The 23,195-nt window shown below is 39.1% G+C and overlaps 1 protein-coding gene across 5 annotated transcripts in view; it reads left to right on the top strand.

Moving 5' to 3' along the window:
• The window catches only part of RBPJ (recombination signal binding protein for immunoglobulin kappa J region), a 153,438-nt gene extending 139,275 nt beyond the window's left edge, over positions 1 to 14,163 (top strand). For all 5 annotated transcript variants that reach the window (XM_065634151.1, XM_065634150.1, XM_065634154.1 and 2 more), the window contains exons 7-11: positions 4 to 116; positions 2,340 to 2,480; positions 7,631 to 7,786; positions 8,606 to 8,709; positions 9,498 to 14,163. In XM_065634151.1, coding sequence (XP_065490223.1) covers positions 4 to 116; positions 2,340 to 2,480; positions 7,631 to 7,786; positions 8,606 to 8,709; positions 9,498 to 9,813 — 830 coding nt within the window. In that variant the 3' untranslated portion in view covers positions 9,814 to 14,163. The remainder of the gene's footprint in view (positions 1 to 3; positions 117 to 2,339; positions 2,481 to 7,630; positions 7,787 to 8,605; positions 8,710 to 9,497) is intronic.
• Positions 14,164 to 23,195: the final 9,032 nt, after the last annotated feature.

Raw genomic sequence — 23,195 nt, 5'->3', positions numbered from 1 at the left:
CAGTGGACGATGATGAATCAGAAGGAGAAGAATTCACAGTGAGAGACGGATACATTCATTATGGGCAGACTGTGAAACTTGTATGCTCAGTTACTGGCATGGCACTCCCAAGACTGGTACAGTTTAATTTCTCCAATGCTGTAATTAATTTGTAGATGGCTACTTAATGTATTTGCATACTTGGGTTTGCATTGTTTGCAGTTTTTGGCTTTGTGTGTTTCCCTTTGGTAATACATGTTTTAAATAGAAAATGGCATTCATTTTAATAAAAGCGTATTTTTGTATCTGCAGGTTTATTCTGTAAGCAAAGAACAGCTGTAGAATAAGCATAGGGGATTTTTGAGAATTCAAACCTGCCAAAGTAGGTTAATCTGCAAGCTGTCCTTAAGAAAATGTCTTTTAAAAACAGTAACGTAGGTCTCAGTGTAGCAAGATACTTCAATATTGGTATTCAATAGGCGAATAAAGTCCTTGCAGCCAGTAGGACTATTCCATTTGTTGAGTTCAGCACAGCATTAAGTGTGATGTTCATTTGAATCTCAAAGCAATTCTGTGTCCTCCTAAGGATATGTAATACCAATATCAGCTGGCAAAAGCATTTTGGACACTTATTAATACTGTCTGTTTTAAATATGGAACATTGGGAAAGCCTTTGAAATAACTTTTTTTTTTTGAAAAAGACAATTTCAGCCCTTGTCTTTGTCAGAGATAAAAAATTTATTATAACCAATTAAGGTTTGCGAACAACAACAACAAAATTGCTGAGTACACAGTAATTTTTTAAATAAGTATTGCATTTTTTATAAATGTAATTAAAGTATAATTATAGATTTTTTTTTTCCTCCTGTTTTATGCATTTAATGTCAGCCTAAGTGGAATTATATGTGACTGACAAGAAACACTGCTTCATATGAGGTCTTCTGTGAAATTGTGGTTTGTCAGCCCACTATGAATTTCATACAGGGCTTTGCTAATTCCACTTCTAACTAAAAACAATTTTTACAGTGCACCCATGTAAAGCCAGCCTTACCTGCAGGCATGTTTTTGTTCCCCTTCCCAGACTTATTTTACTAGGACTGTAATGAGAATTTCTCTTCCAGTATCAAACTTGGCTAAAAAATAGCCTGCTCCAGTAAGTGGTATAAAATGATAATTTGAAGATTTTTTTTTTTTTTTTAAGTCACAATATTTGATGGAAAAATCCAGACCTGGTTACTACTGATCTGGTTCAGTGCACATGAAATTAAGTAAGAGGATCTCACTTTTTTTGTGGGCTTCATGTTAATATTTTCTTATTGCATAAAAGAGATGCCATCCCCAGAAACCTTATTTGTAGGTAGAAATAGATTAAAACAAATTAGGCTAAAGGTTCCTGGTTTGTTTGCTATTGGGAACATTTATCATGCTGCCTTCCAAGACTGATTGAAGGTGATGTGATTGAAAGGCAACTCGCAGACATTTTATAGGTTAATGCAAAGAACTTTGAAGAAACAAGTTAACCTTGAAACTTATATTGTTAATAATGCCATTTATTATAATTAGAAATCCCAGAGGACATGGTTGGCTTTCTGATTGTCAGCTTAGAAATCTTGTAGCATTTTGGCTGCTGCTTCTGCTGATGTTGCATAAATCGAAGTACTAAACTTTTTTCTAGAAGTTGAGTTAAAATTCTAAGCTACAGATTTCCACTGTCTGTAAGGGAATAATTTTTTTTAATTTTAAAAATTAAATTAGTGTAACAGCTCTGAATTAAGTCAGCAGATATTTTTTCGCTGAACTGCCAGATATAAAGAACAATTGTTCTTTGCATTTGTCTTGAAGTAATACTTAGTGACCAACTATTATTAACATATGCTATGATTGTTGTCTTTGCAAAACTGTACTTAAGGACATCTCGATACCTTTAAAGTTAATCCTTATTTTCAGCTGTTTTTGTTCAACAATCAGTCTGCTACAGAATGTTGTTGATGCTGTCAATGGTGGAAGCTTCTGTAGAAGTCTTACTAATACTTGATCTGCTGCTCTTTTGTACCAGGAAATGGAACAAAAGTAGATTTTGCTGAAGCTTCAAGTTTTTCTCCTCACTCTTACAGCAAAAAAGATAAAATATATATGCAGGCAGCACATTGATGCTGTACTACTATCTGTCACTTCAGTGTTGTTCTCTTGTTTCAAAAGCATTGAGAATTATGAATCTAATGTTGGTATTAAAACAGGAGGCATGGAAATTAAAAATAAATGACCTTTCACTTCCTTTACTAACAGTATGTGTATAATCTCCAATATAATGAAGTACAGAAGTTGCCTAAAATATATGTATGTACGATTTTTATTCACAGATAATTCGAAAAGTAGATAAACAAACAGCGTTATTGGATGCAGATGATCCAGTATCACAGCTCCATAAATGTGCATTTTACCTTAAAGACACTGAGAGAATGTATTTGTGCCTTTCCCAGGAGAGAATAATCCAATTTCAAGTGAGTTGTTTAAAACTATTTCAATAGCTGAGAAGCGTGGTTGCTAAGTTTTCCCAAATATTCCCAAAATATGCCTGAATGCCAGTTTCGCAGTTGGTTTTGAATTCAAGTCTGATATTTCGTTTTGAAAAGACAGAGGATGGAGGGAAATGAACTTTATCTCTCCTTTCCAAGTAAGTTTTTCTTTCCTCATAACCTTCTTCCATGTCTGTCTAGACAATGAATTTTATTTTCTCCAGTGGAAGAAATGGAAACACACTAGGAACTTAAGCATGCAAATCATAATACTGTGGCTTAACATCCTGACATATGCCAGTGGAGTTGCACCACTTTGTGTCCATTTCTAGATCAAAGCAAATAGGAAATGATACAGTTCACAATCACAGAATGTTAGGGATTGGAAGGGACCTTGAAAGATCATCTAGTCCAATCCCCCTGCCGGAGCAGGAACACCCAGATGAGGCTACACAGGAAGGTGTCCAGGCAGGTTTTGAATGTCTCCAGAGAAGGAGACTCCCCAGCCTCCCTGGGCAGCCTGTTCCAGTGTCTGTCACCCCCACTGTGAAGAAGTTTCTTCTCATATTTATGTGGAACCTCCTGTGTTCCAGTTTGCACCCATTACCCCATGTCTTATCATTGGTTGTCACCGAGAAGAGCCTGGTTCCATCCTCGTGATGCTCACCCTTTACATATTTATAAACATTAATGAGGTCTCCCCTCAGTCTCCTCCAAACTAAAGAGACCCAGCTCCCTCAGCCTTTCCTCATAAGGGAGATGCTCCACTCCCTTAATCATCTTTGTTGCTCCGCGCTGGACTCTCTCCAGCAGTTCCCTGTCCTTCTTGAACTGAAGGGCCCAGAACTGGGCACAATAATCCAGATGCAGTCTCACCAGGGCAGAATAGAGGGGGAGGAGAACCTCTCTCGACCTACTAACCACCCCCCTTCTAATACACCCCAGGATGCCATTGGCCTTCTTGGCCACAAGGGCACAGTGCTGGCTCATGGTCATCCTGCTGTCCACCAGGACCCCCAGGTCCCTTTCCCCTACACTGCTCTCTAACAGATTGTTCCCTCGTTATATTTCATTAAATTTCTCCCTGCCCAACTCTCCAGCCTGATTGTCCAGACCACACTTTCTCAGTTTAGCAGTGAGGATGCTGTGGGAGACTGTGTCAAATGCTTTGCTGAAATCAAGATAGACCACATCCACTGCTTTGCCATCATCTGTCCACCTCGTTATGTCCTCATAAAAGGCTATGAGGTTGGTCAAGCGTGACTTCCCCTTGGTGAACCCATGTTGACTGCCCCTAATGACCCTCTTATTCTTGATATGCCTTGAGATGGCACCAAGGATAAGTTGTTCCATCACTTTCCCAGGGATGGAGGTGAGGCTGACTGGTCTATAGTTACCCGGGTCCTCCTTGTTGCCCTTTTTGAAGACCGGAGTGACATTTGCTTTCCTCCAGTCCTCAGGCACCTCTCCCATTCCCCATGACTTAGCAAAGATGATGGAGGGTGGCCTGGCAATGAGTGCAGCCAGCTCCCTCGGCACCTGTGGGTGCATCCCATTTGGACGCATGGATTTATGGATGTCTTATTTCATGATGAGTTTAACAGAGTTGCACTGTCTTCCTTCTTGGCTGAGAGTGTAAACATAGATAGCTATGGCAGTTCACCACAGTAATTTGTTAAGCCACAGAAATTGATTTGTCTGTGAAGAATGTAGCTGTCTCAGTCTTCAAGTATTTGTTTCTCCAGCAGGTGGAGAAAAATATCCATGGCAAGTTACTGTAACAGGAGGGAACCCATAGGTAGAGCTGGAAAAAAACCAAACAAAAAAATCCCCCACACAACAAAAACCACCACTACAGTGTACAATTGTTCTGACAGCTTATGCAATATGCTAACAAATTAAATTGTAGTTGTAGTCTCCTGTGTATGTTAGCATGCTTTTAGCAGACTTTCAACATGGCAGTTCCCATCAGGGTAACAAGACTGTAACCCAGTTCAGGCCTGCCTAAGTACTGCAATTTTCTTTAAACATCCAGGACATCTCAAATAGCAAAGGGTGTTGAGAGATAATGCTGTGCTCCAGGAAGATGGCCACACTTGGGAAAGGCTTGGGACTTCCTTAGGAGAACAGCTGTAGCTTGTTGGGTAAGAAAGGCAGAGGTAGGAAAGAGGGAAGCTAACTTTTTAAAGACTCCCCTTAATCTAAGGGAAGGCACAAGAAGGATTGGTAAAGGCTCAGTTGACTTCTATCCTGGATTGGTACAATGGAAAGAGAATATGGGAAGCTTTGTTTGTATTTCAGGAAACATATTAGTGACTTGTGGCTCAGAAGGCACCAAATCTATTGGTTCTACCCACAAGACATAGCAGAGATACACCTATCAGTCAATATACTTTCTTGTAAAGGAGAATGAACCTTTGTCAAGAAGAAGAAAGCTATGAAACAGGAATTCCCATAGCTCAGGGTCAGCCTTGCTCTTTGGTCTTTCTCAAAATATCGTATGGGAAGGGCTGAATGAAGAAGCAACTCCTGCTTCTCTTGACAGCTGCCTTAGTTCAACATCCTGGAATTGCCTGTGTGACTACCAGGACATTCTACCACTCTTCAGTTTCTGCAGCTCTCATGGAGCCCAATCTGATAAGAGCTCAGAATTTTCCATGTGGGTAGGTCTTAGATAAAAGGGCAACCCACTATTCTGGATTCTTTTAGTGGAGTAGGTACCTGCTGCTTCTACTTGTTGAATAAAATCTGTTAACTTGCACATTGGGCTATTATCACTCTTTGGTAAGTGAAGTCACTATGGAAGATAAATTCTTTCTACCAGTGGCAGGAGAGAATCTCATTTTATCAGTTTTTTTTCATTTGGACCAGAAGACCAAGACCAGAGAAACAGGCATGTGTAGCATCTTTCACCTGCCTACTCTTAAGCATTTACTGTTGAATACAGTTCTTCTAGTAGGAGTCTAGACAGACTGTGGTCACTGTGGTCAGGAAAAAACAAAACCAAACCAAAACCAAACACAAACAAAACCCAACCAAACAAAAAAAACCCCACCACAACAACAAAACAACCTTCCAGAAAAACCACAGGCACACAAAAACTCCAGACTTTAGGGTAACGAGTCTCTCTTGGGTGAATGGAAAAGCCCAATATAGAGACCTGAGAGACTGTAAAGAGTCAGCAGGTCAGCATGAGGCTATAAAAAATTCGACATTCAATTGCTTAAGTACCAGCCAGATCTCTCTTTAAAGATGTCCATGCATTCTGGAGAATGCAGAAAGAACGTAAATAATGCCTTACTGGATCAGAGCATAGTCTGTATCTATGTCTAGCAGCAGCAACAGGAGATGGTACTTACAGGAGGGAGGTGGCTCTGGATGCTTTGTGCGGTTCAGTGCAGTTGTACTCTGCCAGCACCCACACTTCTTGTATTAAGGATTGTTGAAAGCTCCATGTCTGACTCTTTTAGTATCATTTGGTAGATGGGTGTGTAGTCCATCAGTTTGATTCCTTTTGAATATGCCGATGCTCTCTTTTCGGCAGTATTTTTTTTTTCTTTTTTTTTTTTAATACAAATATATTCCTTGGGTTCCTTTTGTCTGTGTCTTTGTTGTGTTTACCAGTTCTTGGGCTGTTCTGTCTTTTATCTGTTAATGTTATGCAACTGTTTGTTTCCCATTCTGTTTCCATGTGAAGCCAGTCAATACATGAGGTACTGAGCATGGTGTTAAGGCATTTCAATCTTCCAGTGCCACCTGTTGAGAAAGTTTAGTTATAAAAGGAAAGGAAAGAGGGGGGAAATAGTGTCTGGAGGCAAACTGCTGTATTTGGAAGTGACAAGGAACGCTTCTCTAGAAGAGGAATCGTAATCTTTCAAGGATTTCTGTGACAGTGTGTTCTGAAATGATTCTTGACATAGCGGGACTTTCAGAACAAATTCTCTGGCATTTGCCTTCCACTTTGTGGCAGGGATTTAGCAGATCTGAAGAAGCCCGTCAAGGATCTCGTATAGGGTAATTAATTTTTTATATCCATGGTTGTAGTTGTCATGAGTTGAAGTATGTCAGTCCATGCTAACAGGAATTGTAGTCAACCTGTGTGAAAGATGTCATGCATCGGATTAGTATACAACAGTTCTTTTGAAGTTGGGCTAGTAGTTTAGAAAGATCTGTAGTTACTGTCCTTGTTGCACAGTTCCTCCTCACAAGCTGTTTTCAGTGCTTTTTTACATGATCATATCAGAGCGGAGAGTCCATATGAGAATGCAGCTTTGATCTTCCTTTCATCTGAACTGGTAGATTCATGCTTACTGAAGTTTGTCCAACAGTTTTGAAGAGTAAAGGTTGTAGTTACATACCTGAATATGCTTAAAGCTTAAAGGAAGAAAACAGGATTTAGGTGTTAAAATCAGAATTTTTGAGTCCCATTTTTTTCTGTGACTGTGTTTAACCTATACATAATTTCCTTATTGGTTGCTAGGTGATTGAATTGTTCAGGGAGGCTTTTGTTGCCATAAAAACTAGTCGTCAGTGTATATGTGTGTACACTAATTTAGTAATATTTACAAGAAGACAGTGAAAGTTTCTGACTAATTTGCAAGGTTGTCATTTCAGCTTCTCTCCCATCTCTTTTGACAAACACTGAAATACAAGCTTGTGTTTTCCATCGTTTTGTGGGTGGTGAAGAAATCTCTAAAAATAAAAAAAATCTTGGCCAGATGTAAATCATAACTAATGAAAAGTATCCCACCTCAGTCTGTAGCTGTTTTTGTCACTTTGCATTAATAAAACAAGATCTGTTTCAAAGTAGATACTTCTAGTTACTGTAGTTTCTTGGTTAATGGCTATTGAATAATGTTAAAACTTTGAAACCTGAACTAAAATAAAACTCAATAATAGAAGGCTGGAGAGGTGACAGTATCATAGATGACAGTTACGTTGTCCTCACAAGTTTGAGTTTTCTACTAGTTTTGCTGAAATGTATGAGACTGTTTCTCTTGGGCATTTTGTTAGAGGAAAAACATAAGGAAATATGTTCTTGAAATAATAGTCGTTGTTACTGGCTGAATTGTTTTTTAGCTCTGTGCTTGGCAAATAAGTCTACAGGTCAGACTTAAAATTTCCTTCTTTCTAAGGCCACTCCATGCCCAAAAGAACCAAATAAAGAAATGATTAATGATGGAGCTTCTTGGACAATCATTAGCACGGATAAAGCAGAATACACATTTTATGAGGGGATGGGACCGGTCCATGCTCCAGTGACACCTGTGCCTGTTGTAGAAAGTCTTCAAGTAAGTTTATTTTTTTGAACAAGTTCTTTCATGTGAGATTATTTTATCGTACTGGTTTAACCTTCACGGTACCTTTGTGCAAAATACTGTGGGAAAACATTCGTACTAGCTTTAAAGTAATTTTCCTATTTATATGTTGCAATAGTTTTTCTTACCTGTTATACATTTCAGAATACATGAGCCTATCCATCACAGGAATAATATTGTTCTATACATTAAGAATTTTATTTCTTAAAAAACCACTATAGTTATATCCTTTAACAACTTCTACTTTGGTTTGATTATTTAGAAATAGATTTTGGCTCTTAAAACAGCCAATTATAGATCAAAGACCAGACTGAAACCTTATTAAGAAAATCAGCATTCTGCTGTGGAAAAACTTGAAGCTCTTGTAACATGTTCTCTGAAGATGCTTTGCTCTCTGTTTCCAAAGCCTTGTTGACTTCTAAGTGGAAACTATCAAACCTTAGAAGTTCCTTCAGGATATCACATTAATTGGCAGTATCTTTTAGATGTGTTACTACTTTACAGTTCAGTTGTGTAGGTGTGTTTCTTTCAGTTTTATCCAGCTGACAGAAACAGCACCGTTTACAGTTCTTGTACAAATGTGAAGAATTTTTTTCTGGTTTTGTTCTTTTGTTTTGTTTTGGTGGTTTTTGTTTTTGAAGGAGGTTTTTGTATGGTTTTGTTTTTGTTGTTTGTTTTTTGGGGTTTTTTTGGTTGTTTGTTTTTGTTTTTTTCCTGAGAAGGACATGTTTGTTTTTATTAATACATGTTTTTTATGGATTTTTTTCTTTTTTCCATTCACTCCCTTTCCAGTTGAATGGTGGCGGGGATGTAGCAATGTTGGAACTTACAGGGCAGAACTTCACTCCAAATTTACGTGTCTGGTTTGGGGATGTGGAAGCTGAAACCATGTACAGGTACAGTATTTCCTACATTTATGGTGATGACATTTTACTGGACTGTCTAAAGAGCATGTCCTCATGTGTATACACTCAAGCATGTACTTCATGCCCTGCAGAAAGGGATCTGGAGTGCTGGTTGACAGAGCTCAGTATGAGTCAGCAGCTTGCCCTGTAGCCAAGAGGGCAACCTGCATCCCCCTGGGCAAAGGAGGTGATTATCCCACTTCGTTCAGCATTGGTGCAACCTCACCTCTAGTACTGTGTGCAGTTCTGGGCCCCACAATTTAAGAAGGATGTGAAGGCACTTGAATGCACCCAGAGGAGGGCCAACAAAGCTGGTGAGGGCTGGAAGGCATGTCCTGTGAGGAGCAGCTGAGGACTTTGGGTTTGTCTGGTTTGGAGAAAAGGAGGCTGAAGGGTGACCTCATTGCCCTCTACAGCTTCTTGAGGAGGGGATGTGGAGAGGGAGGTGCTGAGTTCTTCTTTTTGGTATCGTGTACCAGGATGTGTGGGAATGGTTCAAAGCTGCACCAGGGGAGGTTCAACCTGGACATTAGGAAGCATTTCTTTACTAGGAGAGTGGTCAAAAGTCTGGAACAGGCTTCCCAGAGAGATGGTCAATGCCCCAAGCCTGTCAGTGTTTACGAGGCATTTGGACAATGCCTTTCTTTAATAATATGCTTTGACTTCTGGTCAGGCTGTTGAACTAAGTGATTTTTGTAGGTCCCTTCAAAAATGAACTATTTTGTTCTGTTCTATTTAAGCTTAAGTTTATGATGCTCAATTGACTCTCTCTTTTTCAGATGCGCAGAGAGCATGCTGTGTGTTGTTCCAGACATTTCTGCATTTCGAGAGGGTTGGAGGTGGGTCCGTCAGCCAGTCCAGGTGCCAGTAACTTTGGTCCGTAACGATGGCATAATTTACTCCACCAGCCTTACCTTTACATACACACCGGAACCAGGGCCACGACCACACTGCAGCGCTGCTGGAGCAATCCTCAGAGCCAACTCAAGCCTCATGGCTTCCAGCGAAACAAACGCAAACAGCGAGGGAAGTTACACAAACGTCAGCACAAACCCAACCAATGTCACATCATCTACAGCGACTGTAGTTTCCTAACTACTGTTGTTTGTATGGACTTTAACTGACTTTTAAGTGCTACATTCAAGAGAAATGAACACTTTTTGTGGTTTCATGGGAAAACACCTTTCCATTTTAGGTGATATTATTTGAACCTTGTTACCTGCAAGTGCTGATCTTAAATATAGAAGCCACAATAAAAAAAAAATCCGAAACATAAGAACTTTATTGAAAATCTATTTTTCAGCTGGTTTTTTTTTTAATGGGCAAGAAACAAAAAATGTGGCTGGGATACATGTTGAGCAAACTAGAAAACATGAACACAACATAGTTTTTATGGACCAAGGAACTTGTATAAGCTTTAGTATAAAAGGTACATTTTCACCATACCTTTTTTGTATCACAACATATAGTACACTTTTGTTACCAAATAGTTTATATTTTTTTTCCTCTGAGCTTTTGCTCTGAAGTATATTCAGGTTCCAAGCCTGACCATGCTTGTATAATCTAATTACCATACTCTTCCAGTTTTAAAAAAATATATATATTTTTGGTCTGTGGCTGGAACTGTTCCTTTTTTTAAACTGAAGTCTTGTGACTTTTTATGAACTGAAATTGTTTTTATTTCAGCAAGTAGAACCTTGTAAAGGCCAGCATATTTTTTTTAAGATTATATGAAGTCTGTGCAAAAGCTTTAAAAAATGCCTCTGCCTTGCCTGCAATACATGCAATGTATGTTAACTTTAGTGCTCTGTTTTCAGTCATTGTTAATAGTTATTTCTGTTTTCCTTTTTTTAAATATGTATTTATAGTGATAATTCATGAGGTTCTAACATTACATGAGTTTTTTTTTTAAAGTGGCATCTCAGCAGTCGTCTTAATGATTGTTCATGTCACAGGCATACGTTGGTGTTTTTGAAGGGTTGTTACTGGGTTACTCCCTCTCTTCCTTGCTCAGTCATACTGCATCTGAAAATGTTTCAGGATCTGTTCAGGTTTTTCTAATCTTGTACATAATTTGTATTAAGTGTAAGTTAAATGTTTTATTTTGAAAGTGGAATGTTCCCGATAACTTCATTTGGCAGCATGTCTTCTGTCTTGTTGGCATGTAACTAAAATACCATGATAAGTATGTGCTACAAATGGGATTGGTAGGTGATGCCCTTCATCACTTGAGAATCACAGCAAGCATGTTTTTCTTCATACTGTTGGGTAAATTAGGCCAGACTTTGGTGTAACACTTGTATTGAGAACGTGCTTTCATTGTGAAGTGATCATACCATAATAACTAGAAGTAAATTTTGTTACTTAGAAATGGGCAAGTAGAAAATCATAAAAGCACTATGAAGATGTCAACTCCTCCCATCCTTTTTTCCTGTGGGTTTCTCTTTCCCTGCCAGCAGCTTGTGCAACATTCAAGTCTTCTCTCCATCGTAAATTCAAGGCTGATTTGCACTTTGACTTTGGTTGTTGCATTTATTTTTTCATTTTGTCTTTGCCGTGTTTTGTCCCCCCTTGCAGACCTGCCTGCTTCATTCGTATTTGAAAGTATATCCCAGTAGTTCATTTGTAGTTACAGAACTAGGCATAGACTCATAGGACAAGTTCTGATAGCGTGATCATCTTCTTTAAAAGCCAAAATACAAATTTTATGGTGTGTTCAGCGTTTTCTATACCCTGAAGCAAGAGCCACAACTGTTGTTTGTGAACCTGTGGCTTCCTCCAGTGCGTTTCTTACAAGCTTATCTGTTGACCATTTTCATAGAGTTTTTATTTCTGACCACTTACTCCAGTTTCAGCACCCACCACCATTTTAGAGAATTGTCTCTGCACCATATTTGTGTCCTCTGACGCTCCGTTCCACTTGTTTGCTCTAGTGCTCCGTTGTGTGTGTGAAAACATTGTGGTTAAAGGAAGAAATTGGTTATAAAGCATATTTAGCTAATAGTGAAATCAGTGCCACTATCCTTCTAAAACGTGCTTGTATTCTACCACAGGCCTTCATATTTGTTCTTCTGCATTACAAAACTTATTCTTGTGACATAGTTGCAATGCTGGTTCTTAGCACTAGTGAATACTGCCTCACCTCATCTCTGTTCAGTGACCAAGGGCAGAATTCATTGTGGCCTTATCTCTGTTTTAAACTGTTTACTGGCATTTACTTGCAAATCTGTTTACCTTTGTATGTGCTATAAAATTTCATTGTAATTGTGTTGTGGCAGCAATCATTTCACAGTGGTTTTGTTAGAAACACATAAGTATCTTACAATATGGCTTAATTCAAGAGCCACAGATTTTAATCACTAATTAGACTGAGAATTCCGATAAGCAATATATATATATATCAGATATAGAGGGTAAAGAGCAAACCATGATATACACACAGTAGGCAAACCATGACAAGCCTTTTAACCTTTAAAGACTATTTAAAACAGCTTTTCAGAACTTGACACCTGCTTTTATACTCATTATTTTAAAATTTTTACATATAAATGCAATACTTTTTATATTCAGTTTCTTGCAATAATTTTGCCCAATAGATATAATATTCCTTGACTTGTAAAAATCCTAATGACTTAGCCTAATTTCTGCTGTTCTACACACTACAGCCACGTGGGTGAAAAACAAACTAGTACCTTCTGCTTACAAGACCATTTTAAACCCCTTTTTTCCCTTGGGCTTGTGAGTCCATTGTTGCCAGTAGTTATTCTGTAGTACAGAAATGGTCTTCCAGGTCCTTGCTGTTGTTAAGATGTCCAGTTGTTCAGATGTTATCTTCCTGAACTTTTTCCTGTGGGGTGATATTGTTACATTTATTGGCCTTGTGAGCTGTTAATCAATTTTCATAATATTAACAATATCTCAAGATTTTGGTAAAACTACTTTTAGAATGTTTCAATATGAAACTATTATAACTGTTCAAGTCTAGCTGTTAAGTCTGCTGTTAATTCTATATACATAGAAATTGAGTCTGTGTTCAGAATGTTGTTGTAGTTCCAACTATAGGAAGAAAAAGCAAATTAAGTGCTCAAATTTAGCTATGCCTTTTCTTGTTTTCTTTTGTTTGGAACTGCAGTTCAGAATTCAACACTAGCTTAGTCTTTAATAATCTGCTGCTGATGTTTTTCCTAATTATTTGCCCTGAGGGCATCCCACAACTGTGTTAGTAATGGTATTCTGTAATGTTTTTTATTGCACAGACTTAAGAGATCGGAATGGTTACCTGAAAAGACGTGAACTCAAGACATAAATCAGTGAATTCCCCATATACAAAATATTATTGCCAGTGAGACAAATTATCTATTGGAAGTAAACTACCCACTAGTAGGTTAAATTACTCCATAGAATTGTCCATCTTGAAACTAAGACACTCTTCAATTATTAACCGTATTATTTACTTTCTTTCAAAAGCAGCTGTGTTTATGAGTACTGAACAAATGTGTATACTTCCCTGTGCCAGACTTTTGACTTTCTTTTCAAGCACTGTACTGTGGGATTGAGTGGCAGCTTTGTTAGAAAAATAAGTATATTAGGGTTTCTACTTAACCCTTTTAGGACTGAAAAATTTCTTCCCTTTTAGAAGCTGTAAAATAAATGAGCAGTTCTGACTTTGTAAGCATTCTGTCTGTGTTCAGCACTGCATTTGCCCCATCTGGAGGTGCTATGCTAATGTCATTTTTTTTTTTAAATCCTGTAGCATGTATATGCATTCAGTCTTAAAAGGGTTATTTTTACAAACTGTGCACCTGTAAAGTTTCTTAGCAATAAGATAGAAAAATGAGCAAGTTCTTACCATAATTTTGTAGAATTAATTGCTCAGTTCCATATTTCATCAAGAGAAACCCTGCAATATGGGCAGTTTTGAGGATTAAATAAAAGTGAAATGTAAACCGCATTAAAGTGTTTTTGTCAAGTGTACTCTCTGTGTGTACGTGCATATACTATTTGGTTTCATTTTTTTTCTACAAGGCTAAAGATAAAATGCCATGTTACTGTTGATGTGACAAACATAATTGAACATCTGTATGATGATATAAAAGTAGTTATGATTTGATCAGGTGTTGAAACTTGCCATGTTTTTGTGGATTTTTTTCAATGTTAACCAAGGAATATGTTGGTTGGTTATTGTTGGTTTTGTTTGCTTGTTTTCCTTTTTTTTTTTTTTTTTCTTTTTGGTGAGTGAACAGTGAGGTCATCTATGGATCCAGAACAGCACAGAAGACGACCAGCCCCAGGAGTGGAAAAGTCATCAGTAATTGTGAGGCTTTGCACACTGGACTCCACTTAAATGGGATGAGGAATGTCCACCCCAAAATCTAAATCTGTTTCATTACTGCTTGTATTATTGCTGGAGTTAGATAAGAAACTGTTTTTTCCAATAATGTAAAACAAACAAAAAAAAAGGTTCACTTTTTTATATTATTTATTAAATAAGAAAAAATGAACTGTGTTTAATTGTTTAGCAACTTCATTATTGTAACTAGTATACCTGACTTGTTCTCATGCTTTACTTAGTTGCAGGCTGTCTAGTATTTCTTTCACTTGGATAATAATTAGAACTAGAAATTTAGCAAGCCAGCCTATTTCTTGCTTTGACAAAATACTCTAGTAGGGCCATGAGGAACAGCTAGAAATTATGTGATCTTTCAGTTTGCAAGCACAAGTGACACAGTCACTTGGAAGAGATGGGAAGTGGACACAACAGCAGGAGAATTTGGAATGGCAGAAACCTACTAGTTTTGTTTTAAACTAGTGTAAGAACTACTAGTTTATCCATAAGGCTGGGAAGGGGCCATAAGTGGTTGTTAAGAAGTTGTGGGAAGAGAGAGATTTAATTGGAAAAAATTAGATCATTCGACTATAAGGAAGCATTACAGATTTTTATTGAAACTTTTGCAAAGGTCAATGCCACTGTTATTAAGACACATACAATAGCCAGAAACTGAACACTGGTAGAGCTTCTGCTGTTTGAAACAGGGACAGTATGGGCAGATTACATTTCAAAATTATTGTAAAGCCTCTTGCAGTCTCTTTCTGGAATGATAACATTGATTCTTCTGGAACAGAATAGAAATCAGATCTGAGGTTTTGGCAAAGAGGACAGTTACTGAACTTCAATGTTGGTATGGTTGGAAGAAACTGTGTGGGATGGTGCTGGTCTTAGATGAAGGAATACAGATGTAAAAAAAGCAAAAAACAAAAAACCTCTTCATCCAGACCTTGGCGATTAGCTACATAGATAGTCTCAATGATAAATCCTGTTAAAATCCAGAGTAGAGGATTAAAAGGAGAATGATATTAAATTATTTGGCTAGAGGACAAGATTCATTTGGAGGGTTAAATGCAATATATGCCATTTCAGAACATTCTGAATTACAAAACTGGGAGGTAGTTCACCTTTCACTGTGACCTATTTGGATCAGAGTTGCGTGCTTCTGAGAAAGGTAGGAAGAACCTGTATGTGCTCAATTAGGGTGTCCATAAAGGATATTTATTTCTGATACTCAGTAGCACGTGCTTAGCGTGAGGCTAAAAGCATGAAGAGTTACAGCCCATATTATTTGTTTAAAAGTACTTTTGTATTGAATATGAACATTAATTACGTATGCTAAAGAGAAATAAGCTGAGGAACTCCTGATTCTGTGCAGAAGCAGACATGCAAGAGAACTACTGTCTGAATTTGACACCTTTCAGGTTCTCCATCTCCTTCAAGTATGGAAAAGGATGTTTAAAAGTTTGCTGTTGTCTTTTCCATGCGCTATTGCCTTTGTATTCTAGTCTCAGTTCTCTTCTTATGTCTGCTTCTCCAGATTCTTAATTAGTTTGCAGTTTTTCTCAGAATGTGTAAATTTTGCTGCATAATTTAGGAGAGAGAAGTCAATGTTAAGTAGGGTGAACTACAACTTCGAGAGTGTGCTGTTGTGTCTCTGCCGTTTCTACTGTTGTGCAGTGGGGCGGGAGAGAAAGAAATGTCGGTTGTTTTTTAAGCTGCGTGTAGGTACATTGACTGGGAGTTTCTACAGACCTGCAGGTCTTTGTCTGAAGAAGACACACCTAATTTGGAACCATGTACAGGTGCCTGTGAATCTTTACCTGAATTTAGAAGGTCGTCGCTTATTATTTGTTTTATATTTGCTGTCACATTACCCCCTCATCTGCCTTCATTAAAACCTTAAATCTTCTCTGCTTTTGACTAAAATACCTTTGTTCTATTTACTGGTTTGTTAACTGGGAAATTTGTCCATTTCCACCTCTGCTAATCCCCACAAATGTGTTTCACTGGCATAGTGGGACCTTGTGCCACTCACGCTACTTCTGTGTCCTACCTCCATTTCTTGCTTCCTACATCAGCTTCTCCTGAGCGACTTGACTTTGAGGCCTTTGACATACAAATAAATAATAACAACTGCATTAATTTGTTCATTGCTATACCAATGCATTAAGACATTTATAACATATTGCTATCAGCTGGCAGTCCTTTGCAGTAGGAAGGATTTCCTCATGGAAACTGCAGCCTTACAGCCCATGTCATCAGAATAGTTTTACGAACTTCATAGTTCTGCTTAAAGAACAACAATTGTAGAAAAGATAGAAGCTCAGTTCTATAAATACTATGTTTTCTGTCTTAAAATTGTCTAATAGACAGCTGGTCACAAACATATAATTAGTTCTTAAAATCTCCAAATGAGTTTAATTCTGGTTTGAGCCCAGTGACTTTTGTTTTGTTTTGAGTGAGATACTTTGTTCTAGTGTTACTTCTTGATTTTGACAATTCTTACAGAATTGTATGTAATCTGTTTAGAGCTAATCCAGCCAAGGTATCCGTGCTGTGAAATGGAATGTGATCCTGAGATCCCTGTGTGTGTTTTCATTACACATGCCAAATGTGATGGCAGACTTTTTTTTTTCATCTCTGTCAAAGACAACTTTGCGTGATACTTCTGTATGTGCATATAGTTGCAGGGTGTAGTCCAGTATGAACTCTAAATATTTCTTTACCTGTAAAAAACACGTCTCATGCAGCACCATATGCACACGCAAAAAAATCCCTAAAAACACAACTGGTTGGTTTGTATCTCGTTAGCTTCCATTGTTCCCTTTCGTCGCCAGTAATCTATTACTAGAATATTTTGAATTATACCTTCTTCCTATTCTTGTACTTTTTTCTGTTTGTTCTCAGTTAGGTGTGCTTCAAATTCCATTTCAGTTCTCTTACTGCCAACAATTTTACTTTGTGGAAATTGGGAAAGGGCAGATAGAGGGTTCGTGGTGATTGAATTTACTGCCTTAAGAAACATGATCAGGAATTCCCAAAAAAATGTGAGAGATTCAGCAATATTATTAGATTTTACCATCAAAGAAATCATTAGGTCAGGAAATGACGCATCTGATTTTTTTAATGTACTCGTATCTTGGTTTTAGTGAAAGGTGTTTCTGTGCTTTGCCTTTGCAAGCAAGAGCTGTACATTTCTCACACTGATTAACGTGATTCTGTGGAATTCTCTGCACAACTGAGAAAACAAGCACCTCAATGCGTGGACAAGGAAACTGTGGGTTCGCCTCTTGATGTCAATGCAGTTCCCAGCGCAGCATCTACTTTCTTCTTCGAGGAGAGAAAGTGAGCAGTCCCGTTGTCCCTTTGTCCTGCTCACATTTTACAGGCGTTGCAGCCTGATTTGTGTAACAGTCACTTCCAGCATTGAGATTAAGTGTAGTTGCCAAGGTGGCACAGTCTGGCCATCTGCAGTAGTACAGAGCAGAATGCCATACGAAACCATTAAAAAAATAAAAAGTCTTAGATCTTGTATTGACAAAGGGGGCAACTAACACAAAATTCTTGATGAAGTAGGAGTTTGGTTTATTTTTTTCCACTGTCTTGTGGCAGTGCTGTGCAGGTTACTGATGAGTTATTAACAAATTCCAGAATAGACTTCCAAGCAAGTAAATTCTTTGCAGCTGGTCATATTAGAGCGAACACTAACAATATTGATGTTTATCTTGTCTTGCAATTAATTCAGTATTTATGTGCCTGTGAAAATGTTCCTTTCTTTTAAAAATGGTGTTTGAATGCTGGTCAGCTTGTGAAGTGTTCTCTGCAAATTCCTATGGTGCGTTCAACGCAAATTGAACTGGTTTTGTTATTCTGATGCAGGCAAATCACAGTCCCTGTGCAGTAACACCCTGACACGGAGGACATTTGTCCACGTCCCAGGTGGGGGTGGAAAAAATGAGTTTAGACCTTAAGTTAGATGTAAGTACGGGCAAATTATTACATGAGATGGAAGGAGAGAGAGAACAGCAAAGGTGAACGCTAGTTTTTGAGTCAGACTGTGGGAAATTTCAGGGCTGATGGGAGTTACTGGTCATGTAATGGATGCAGTCATTGAATTCTGTGTGTTACTTGTCATATAAGCCAAAAGGATATGCTGGTTTAGTGTTTTGTTGGGTTTTTTGGGTTTTTTTCCACCGCCCAACAGTGATGTTGATATGGAAGGAAGAATGATCCCTCACGAAAACCCCTCTCCAGTACCAGTTAAAGTGTTACCTTCGTGGCCAGAACTTACGAATCATTTTATTCTAAAACCTAACAATGTAAAATCGGGAAAATCAAATAACAGATGAATTCTAATAACACTTGGATAAGCAGGTGGACTGTAGCAGAACTGAGTTACAATGTATTGTTCTCTAGCAATTCATTAACTGTCATTGGTAAGCAGTCAAGAGGTCAGGTATAAAATATCAAATCAAATACAAGATATCTACCAGGAAAACTCAGGCATGTGTGCCAAGCAAATTGAAATAATCTTGAATTTACCTAATCTTAACCAATTTGATGAATTTTACAGGGGCACATAGAGCAAGCTTTAAATTAAAAAAAAAAAAAAAAAAAGTTTAAAAAAAGGTGTGGTCAAGATGCTTGCTTTTAATGCAAAGTTGAGACATGAGTAGCTCTCTTGCTTCCCACTGAAGTACAGTTTCTTTAGGGATTTATAATCTGTTTTCCCTGTTTTTCCAATTGTGAATAGTTCATAGGCATTGATAAAACCTCAGACCAGAGAGGCTGAAAGTCTGCCTTCCAGGTAACCATTTAGAGGGTTCATTTTGCCTGGAATGAAGCAAACTGACGTTTAAATCCTTCTTCTGAAGTGGGAGGAGGAGTCTCAGCGACAGCTAAAATTTCAATTCCTTAGGAAGGTGGAAGCAGAATTGTTTTACCGTAAATGATACAACCCCCCCAGCACCTTACGACAACACTAAAGCTGTTCTATCTGCTTTAAATAACCTGGGAAAAATAAAAAAGCCTGCACTTCAGCTGGCCCCATGGTGGCTCTGGGCTGCAGTGGCCTCCCCAGCCCCACGCCACCCTCCCTAAATGGGTGCTTGGGGTCAGAATGAAAAGTCCCGCTGGACACACCTGAGTAGGATTCTGGGCTGATGTATTTAAGACCAGTGGGAACAAACACTTGAAAATAAATTAACAATCTTCTCTCAGATACCCAGAGAAAAGGGAAGTTGTGCTTTATTCTGACTGACTTACCCAGACAAACTCTCGTTGATGACAACAGAACCTGCAAATGTAAGCCCAAAATTGTTTGCAGCAGCTGCTGTTTGGGAGCAAAGACGATTAGATGGGACTGACCCCAGATGGGGTTTGAAGCAGAGCTGGCCAATGAAGTATATAAGGTTTTCAAGTCATCAGCAGCACCTCAGGTATTCTGCACCTTTTTTTAGACCATTTCTTGCAACATTTATCCCTTTCGGTAGATTTCTGTTGCAGATGTAAACTACTTCATCCACTCACCCAGGCCAAAACAACATTTAAATACCTACATTTAAAATTAATTTCCTCTTACTTCAGTACAGACACAATCTATGTACTCATTCAGTGGCCTGAAAATGCTGCTCCTACTTCACCAGGTGCCAAAAACTTTAATCCACTCTTGCCTTGCTGTCCAAACCTCCACCTCCCTTAACAATGCGTGTATATGTGCTTCAGTCCTTAAAATGTATTGAGAAGAGTGAAATCTAGAAAATGCATCTGTCTTCCTCTTATTTTCAGTGCTGTGGGTAAGACACTCCTTAAGATGTAGATGAGTCGTCACATCTCTCTTCATGCCATGGAAGGAGCTGAAGAGCCCAAATGCAAGAAACCAAAATGTGCAAGACGGTCCAACATTTTCAAAAGGTAACTTGTCAGAAAGGACGTGGAAATCCTGAAATATTAATAAAGTTAAGCTCAGCGTTTGAAGCCAACCAAAATGCAGCAGGAGGAGCAATCAAAATTGCTTTGATGTTGTTGATACAAAACAACAAGTGGTGTGGTGACCTGTGTGTGAGACTTTTAGATCTGACATACTCCACATGGAAAAGGGAAATTGGCAGATTTAGAGATCAGTCATAAGAAGTGAAAGAGAAAAAGCTATTAAAGCTATGAAACAAAGTAAAGGTAACTCAAGCCAGATATGAAATTTTGCAGTTAAATTAAAAAAAAGTGTATGTAAAGTTACTTGATCGTGTAACTAAAAAGCAGGTGTTTCCAAGCGTCCATTCTTCAAAGGCTGTCCTGACGGCTCTCTGTGATAACTGGTCACACAGATGGAGAGAGTCTCACCGACACATGAAAGTACTCAAAAGCAGTTGCACAAATATGTTCCTCCAGAGACCAAGGACAAATGTAGGTAATTAACCGTTCTTGGCTCAGAAGCAGAGCCTGAAGTTGCACAGATGGCTACATTTGAGCCCACAGGCACATGAAATAATATCAAAGTTCTTCAGTTTGTTTTATGTAGTAGTAGATTAGAAAACATTGTTCAAACTAAATTTGGAGGAAGCACAGATGCAACATGAATCAGTTATAAAATTGCATTTTGCTAAGTTTACATTAATTTAGAAACATGTTGCTCTTGATGTACAAGGCACTGTAGTCTAAGCAGACACATGGATTTGGAAATTATTATCTAGTGAAGCCGACTGGTAGCAGCGAGATGCATAACAGACTGCTGCTGTCAGACATCGGAATGAGGACACACAAGCTCTGTGGTGAAAAACAGCTTTAGCGAAAGTGAGCTGGAGTTGGGGCAGGAGAGGCCACACCTGTGTTCTCCTAGCAGAGCACCACTCTTTTTAAGTTCATTCGCGGGATGCTGGTGAAGAGTGGACTGTTTCAGTTACCAGTCACTGTTAAATGCACCACAATTTGGGGTGGGGAGGAAGGGCTTGGTGTGAGGGTTTTCTGGTTTCTTTTTAAAATAATGCCTTGCTTATTTAGGTACTCGCTTTTCTACTTTCGTGACTGCCACTGCGTTTTATGGTCGCTTCTAGCTCTGATGGAATACAGGGTCCCTGTAGGCTGCCTCCTCCACGGCAGTGGCAGCAGAGATGAGGTCTCTGGCTGGCGGACACAATGTGCAGGTGCAGCTCGCAATAGGTGCCGTGAATGTGCAGTGTTCTGGGCTATCAGGCTTTGTGGACAGGGGAACGTGGCATTATATTCTCTTAACCTGTCAGCTAGATCGGAACGTACCAACCTTGTGGCAGTGCAGTCTAAACTGCTCAGGTGAGAGATGCCTGACTGGTACAGGTGCGGTGCAGCCCGCTCTGCTGGCTCGCGGCACGGTGTACGCCGTGGCTTCCCCGTGACCCTGGGTGCTCCCTCTGGCCTCTGCGCGTGGCGCGCACTGCAGAGCGCCCAGCTCTGCTCGCCTGCTCTGTCCTGCTGTCAGAGTCCCTTCAGCAGCAAAACCCTATGCAAGGCCCGTAGAAAAGATATTCATTCCAGAATTGGTTCTTTTCAAATCTCCACTTTCGACCTCGCCTAAAACAAGTGCTTTCATACCCCAAATGAAGTTTGATTTTCCTCCCATCTTGCTGCCCAGGTAAGACTTTATCTGCCCTCCATGTGCCTCCTTCACATACAAGGCACAGATGCCTTTTCTCTTGCTCTCAAGAGGCTCTTGACAATCCAAAACCAAAAAGTGTTTGCAATGAAGTTCTCCCTACACAGATCAGATCCCCTTGTCTTTTGCTCCTTTTTATAATTTCTTTTCCCTGACTCTACAAGGCCAAACTGTTTCCCATTCATCTTCCATTCCTCCCCCAGCCCTATGTTTGGGCTCTGCAGAACCATGTTTCCAGCTGCAAGTGCATCAGATTCAGCTTTGTCTTCAGTCACCATCTTTCTAAATATTCGCTCTTCTACCAATCTCTTTAATCTCTTACATATCTCACAAAAGCAATATAGGACAAAGCTGTACACCTGCAGCTCTCTCCCTCTTTACGCAGCCTCTATAATTAGAGGGTTGTCAGTCTTGACTTCAGTGTATGTCAAGCAAAGTCTATCCCAGTTTTAATAAATATTTGACAAATTAGTGCAGCAGAGGAGCCACACCAGATGTTAATAAACATTTGATGTCTTGTGGAAAACCATGCCTTTCAATAAATGTTCTTTGAATTTCCACCAGCTTTTACTTTTCACTGCTTGAAATAAGGAAGGAAATAAATACAAAAGGAAAAAAGGGCTTGAAAAATACCAGGGAATACACAGCTATGCCTGACAGTGTCTCCTGGACTGTATTGTTTTGCTTCAGTCAGTTGACACTATTTAAACAGGTTTCCTATTTAATAAACGCAAGCACACTGAGATATCTTTTCTGGATCCTGTTCCTAGATCTGCAATCCCAGTGAAGTGAGGACTTCAATATTAGCAGAACTTTCTTCTTGTTAAAAATCTCCTGTGAGACTCTGCCTTATAGCTGAAAATTTGCTTTAGTCACTACTGATTTTCTTGTACCTCAGTTGAATGCTGACCACATCTGGACTGCAAATAAAATGTCTTCGTCTTCAAGACCTGGCAGCCTCCTCATCCTTTGATGACCTCTGTCCTTCTCCATCAGATGATCAGAGGTGCATTACATTAGTTGTAGCACCCTGGGAAACTAGAAGGGATGCGAGGTTAGGTTTTCAGCAGAAGCAGCAGCTGCACCCTCTCTGATACAACAGATTAGTTCCGGTGCCATAATGACAGTGTTATTTTTCCTACTTGCATGTGAACTGTGTCAGGACCATCTTTTGAGGAGCCACCAGAAAAAGCAACTCCACAGACAGAGTGTCTTGGATGCCATTACTATCCTTTTATTCCTTTACAACAATAGCAAACCAGTCACAGCAGCGCTACCAGATGCCACCACAGGGATGTGGATTAAGTTTTGAGCCAGTTTCAGAGCAAGGAAGCAGCGCAGGTTACTCCACATCTACCGTCAGTTTAGCTATGGGATCCTGAAGATCTCAGGTGTTGAAAGGGCCCACAGGAGTTTGCAGGAGTCATCGCAGCCTTCCAAGCTGGCCGGCCAGTTCTCCGTTGCGTATGTCATCTGTTCATTGCAGTTGCCCCTCTGTGTGTCAGTTCTTCACTTGGTCATGAA

The sequence above is a fragment of the Caloenas nicobarica genome, chromosome 4, assembly GCF_036013445.1.
Source record: "Caloenas nicobarica isolate bCalNic1 chromosome 4, bCalNic1.hap1, whole genome shotgun sequence".
NCBI lineage: Eukaryota > Metazoa > Chordata > Aves > Columbiformes > Columbidae > Caloenas > Caloenas nicobarica.
This window is presented reverse-complemented; position numbering and strand designations above follow the sequence as displayed.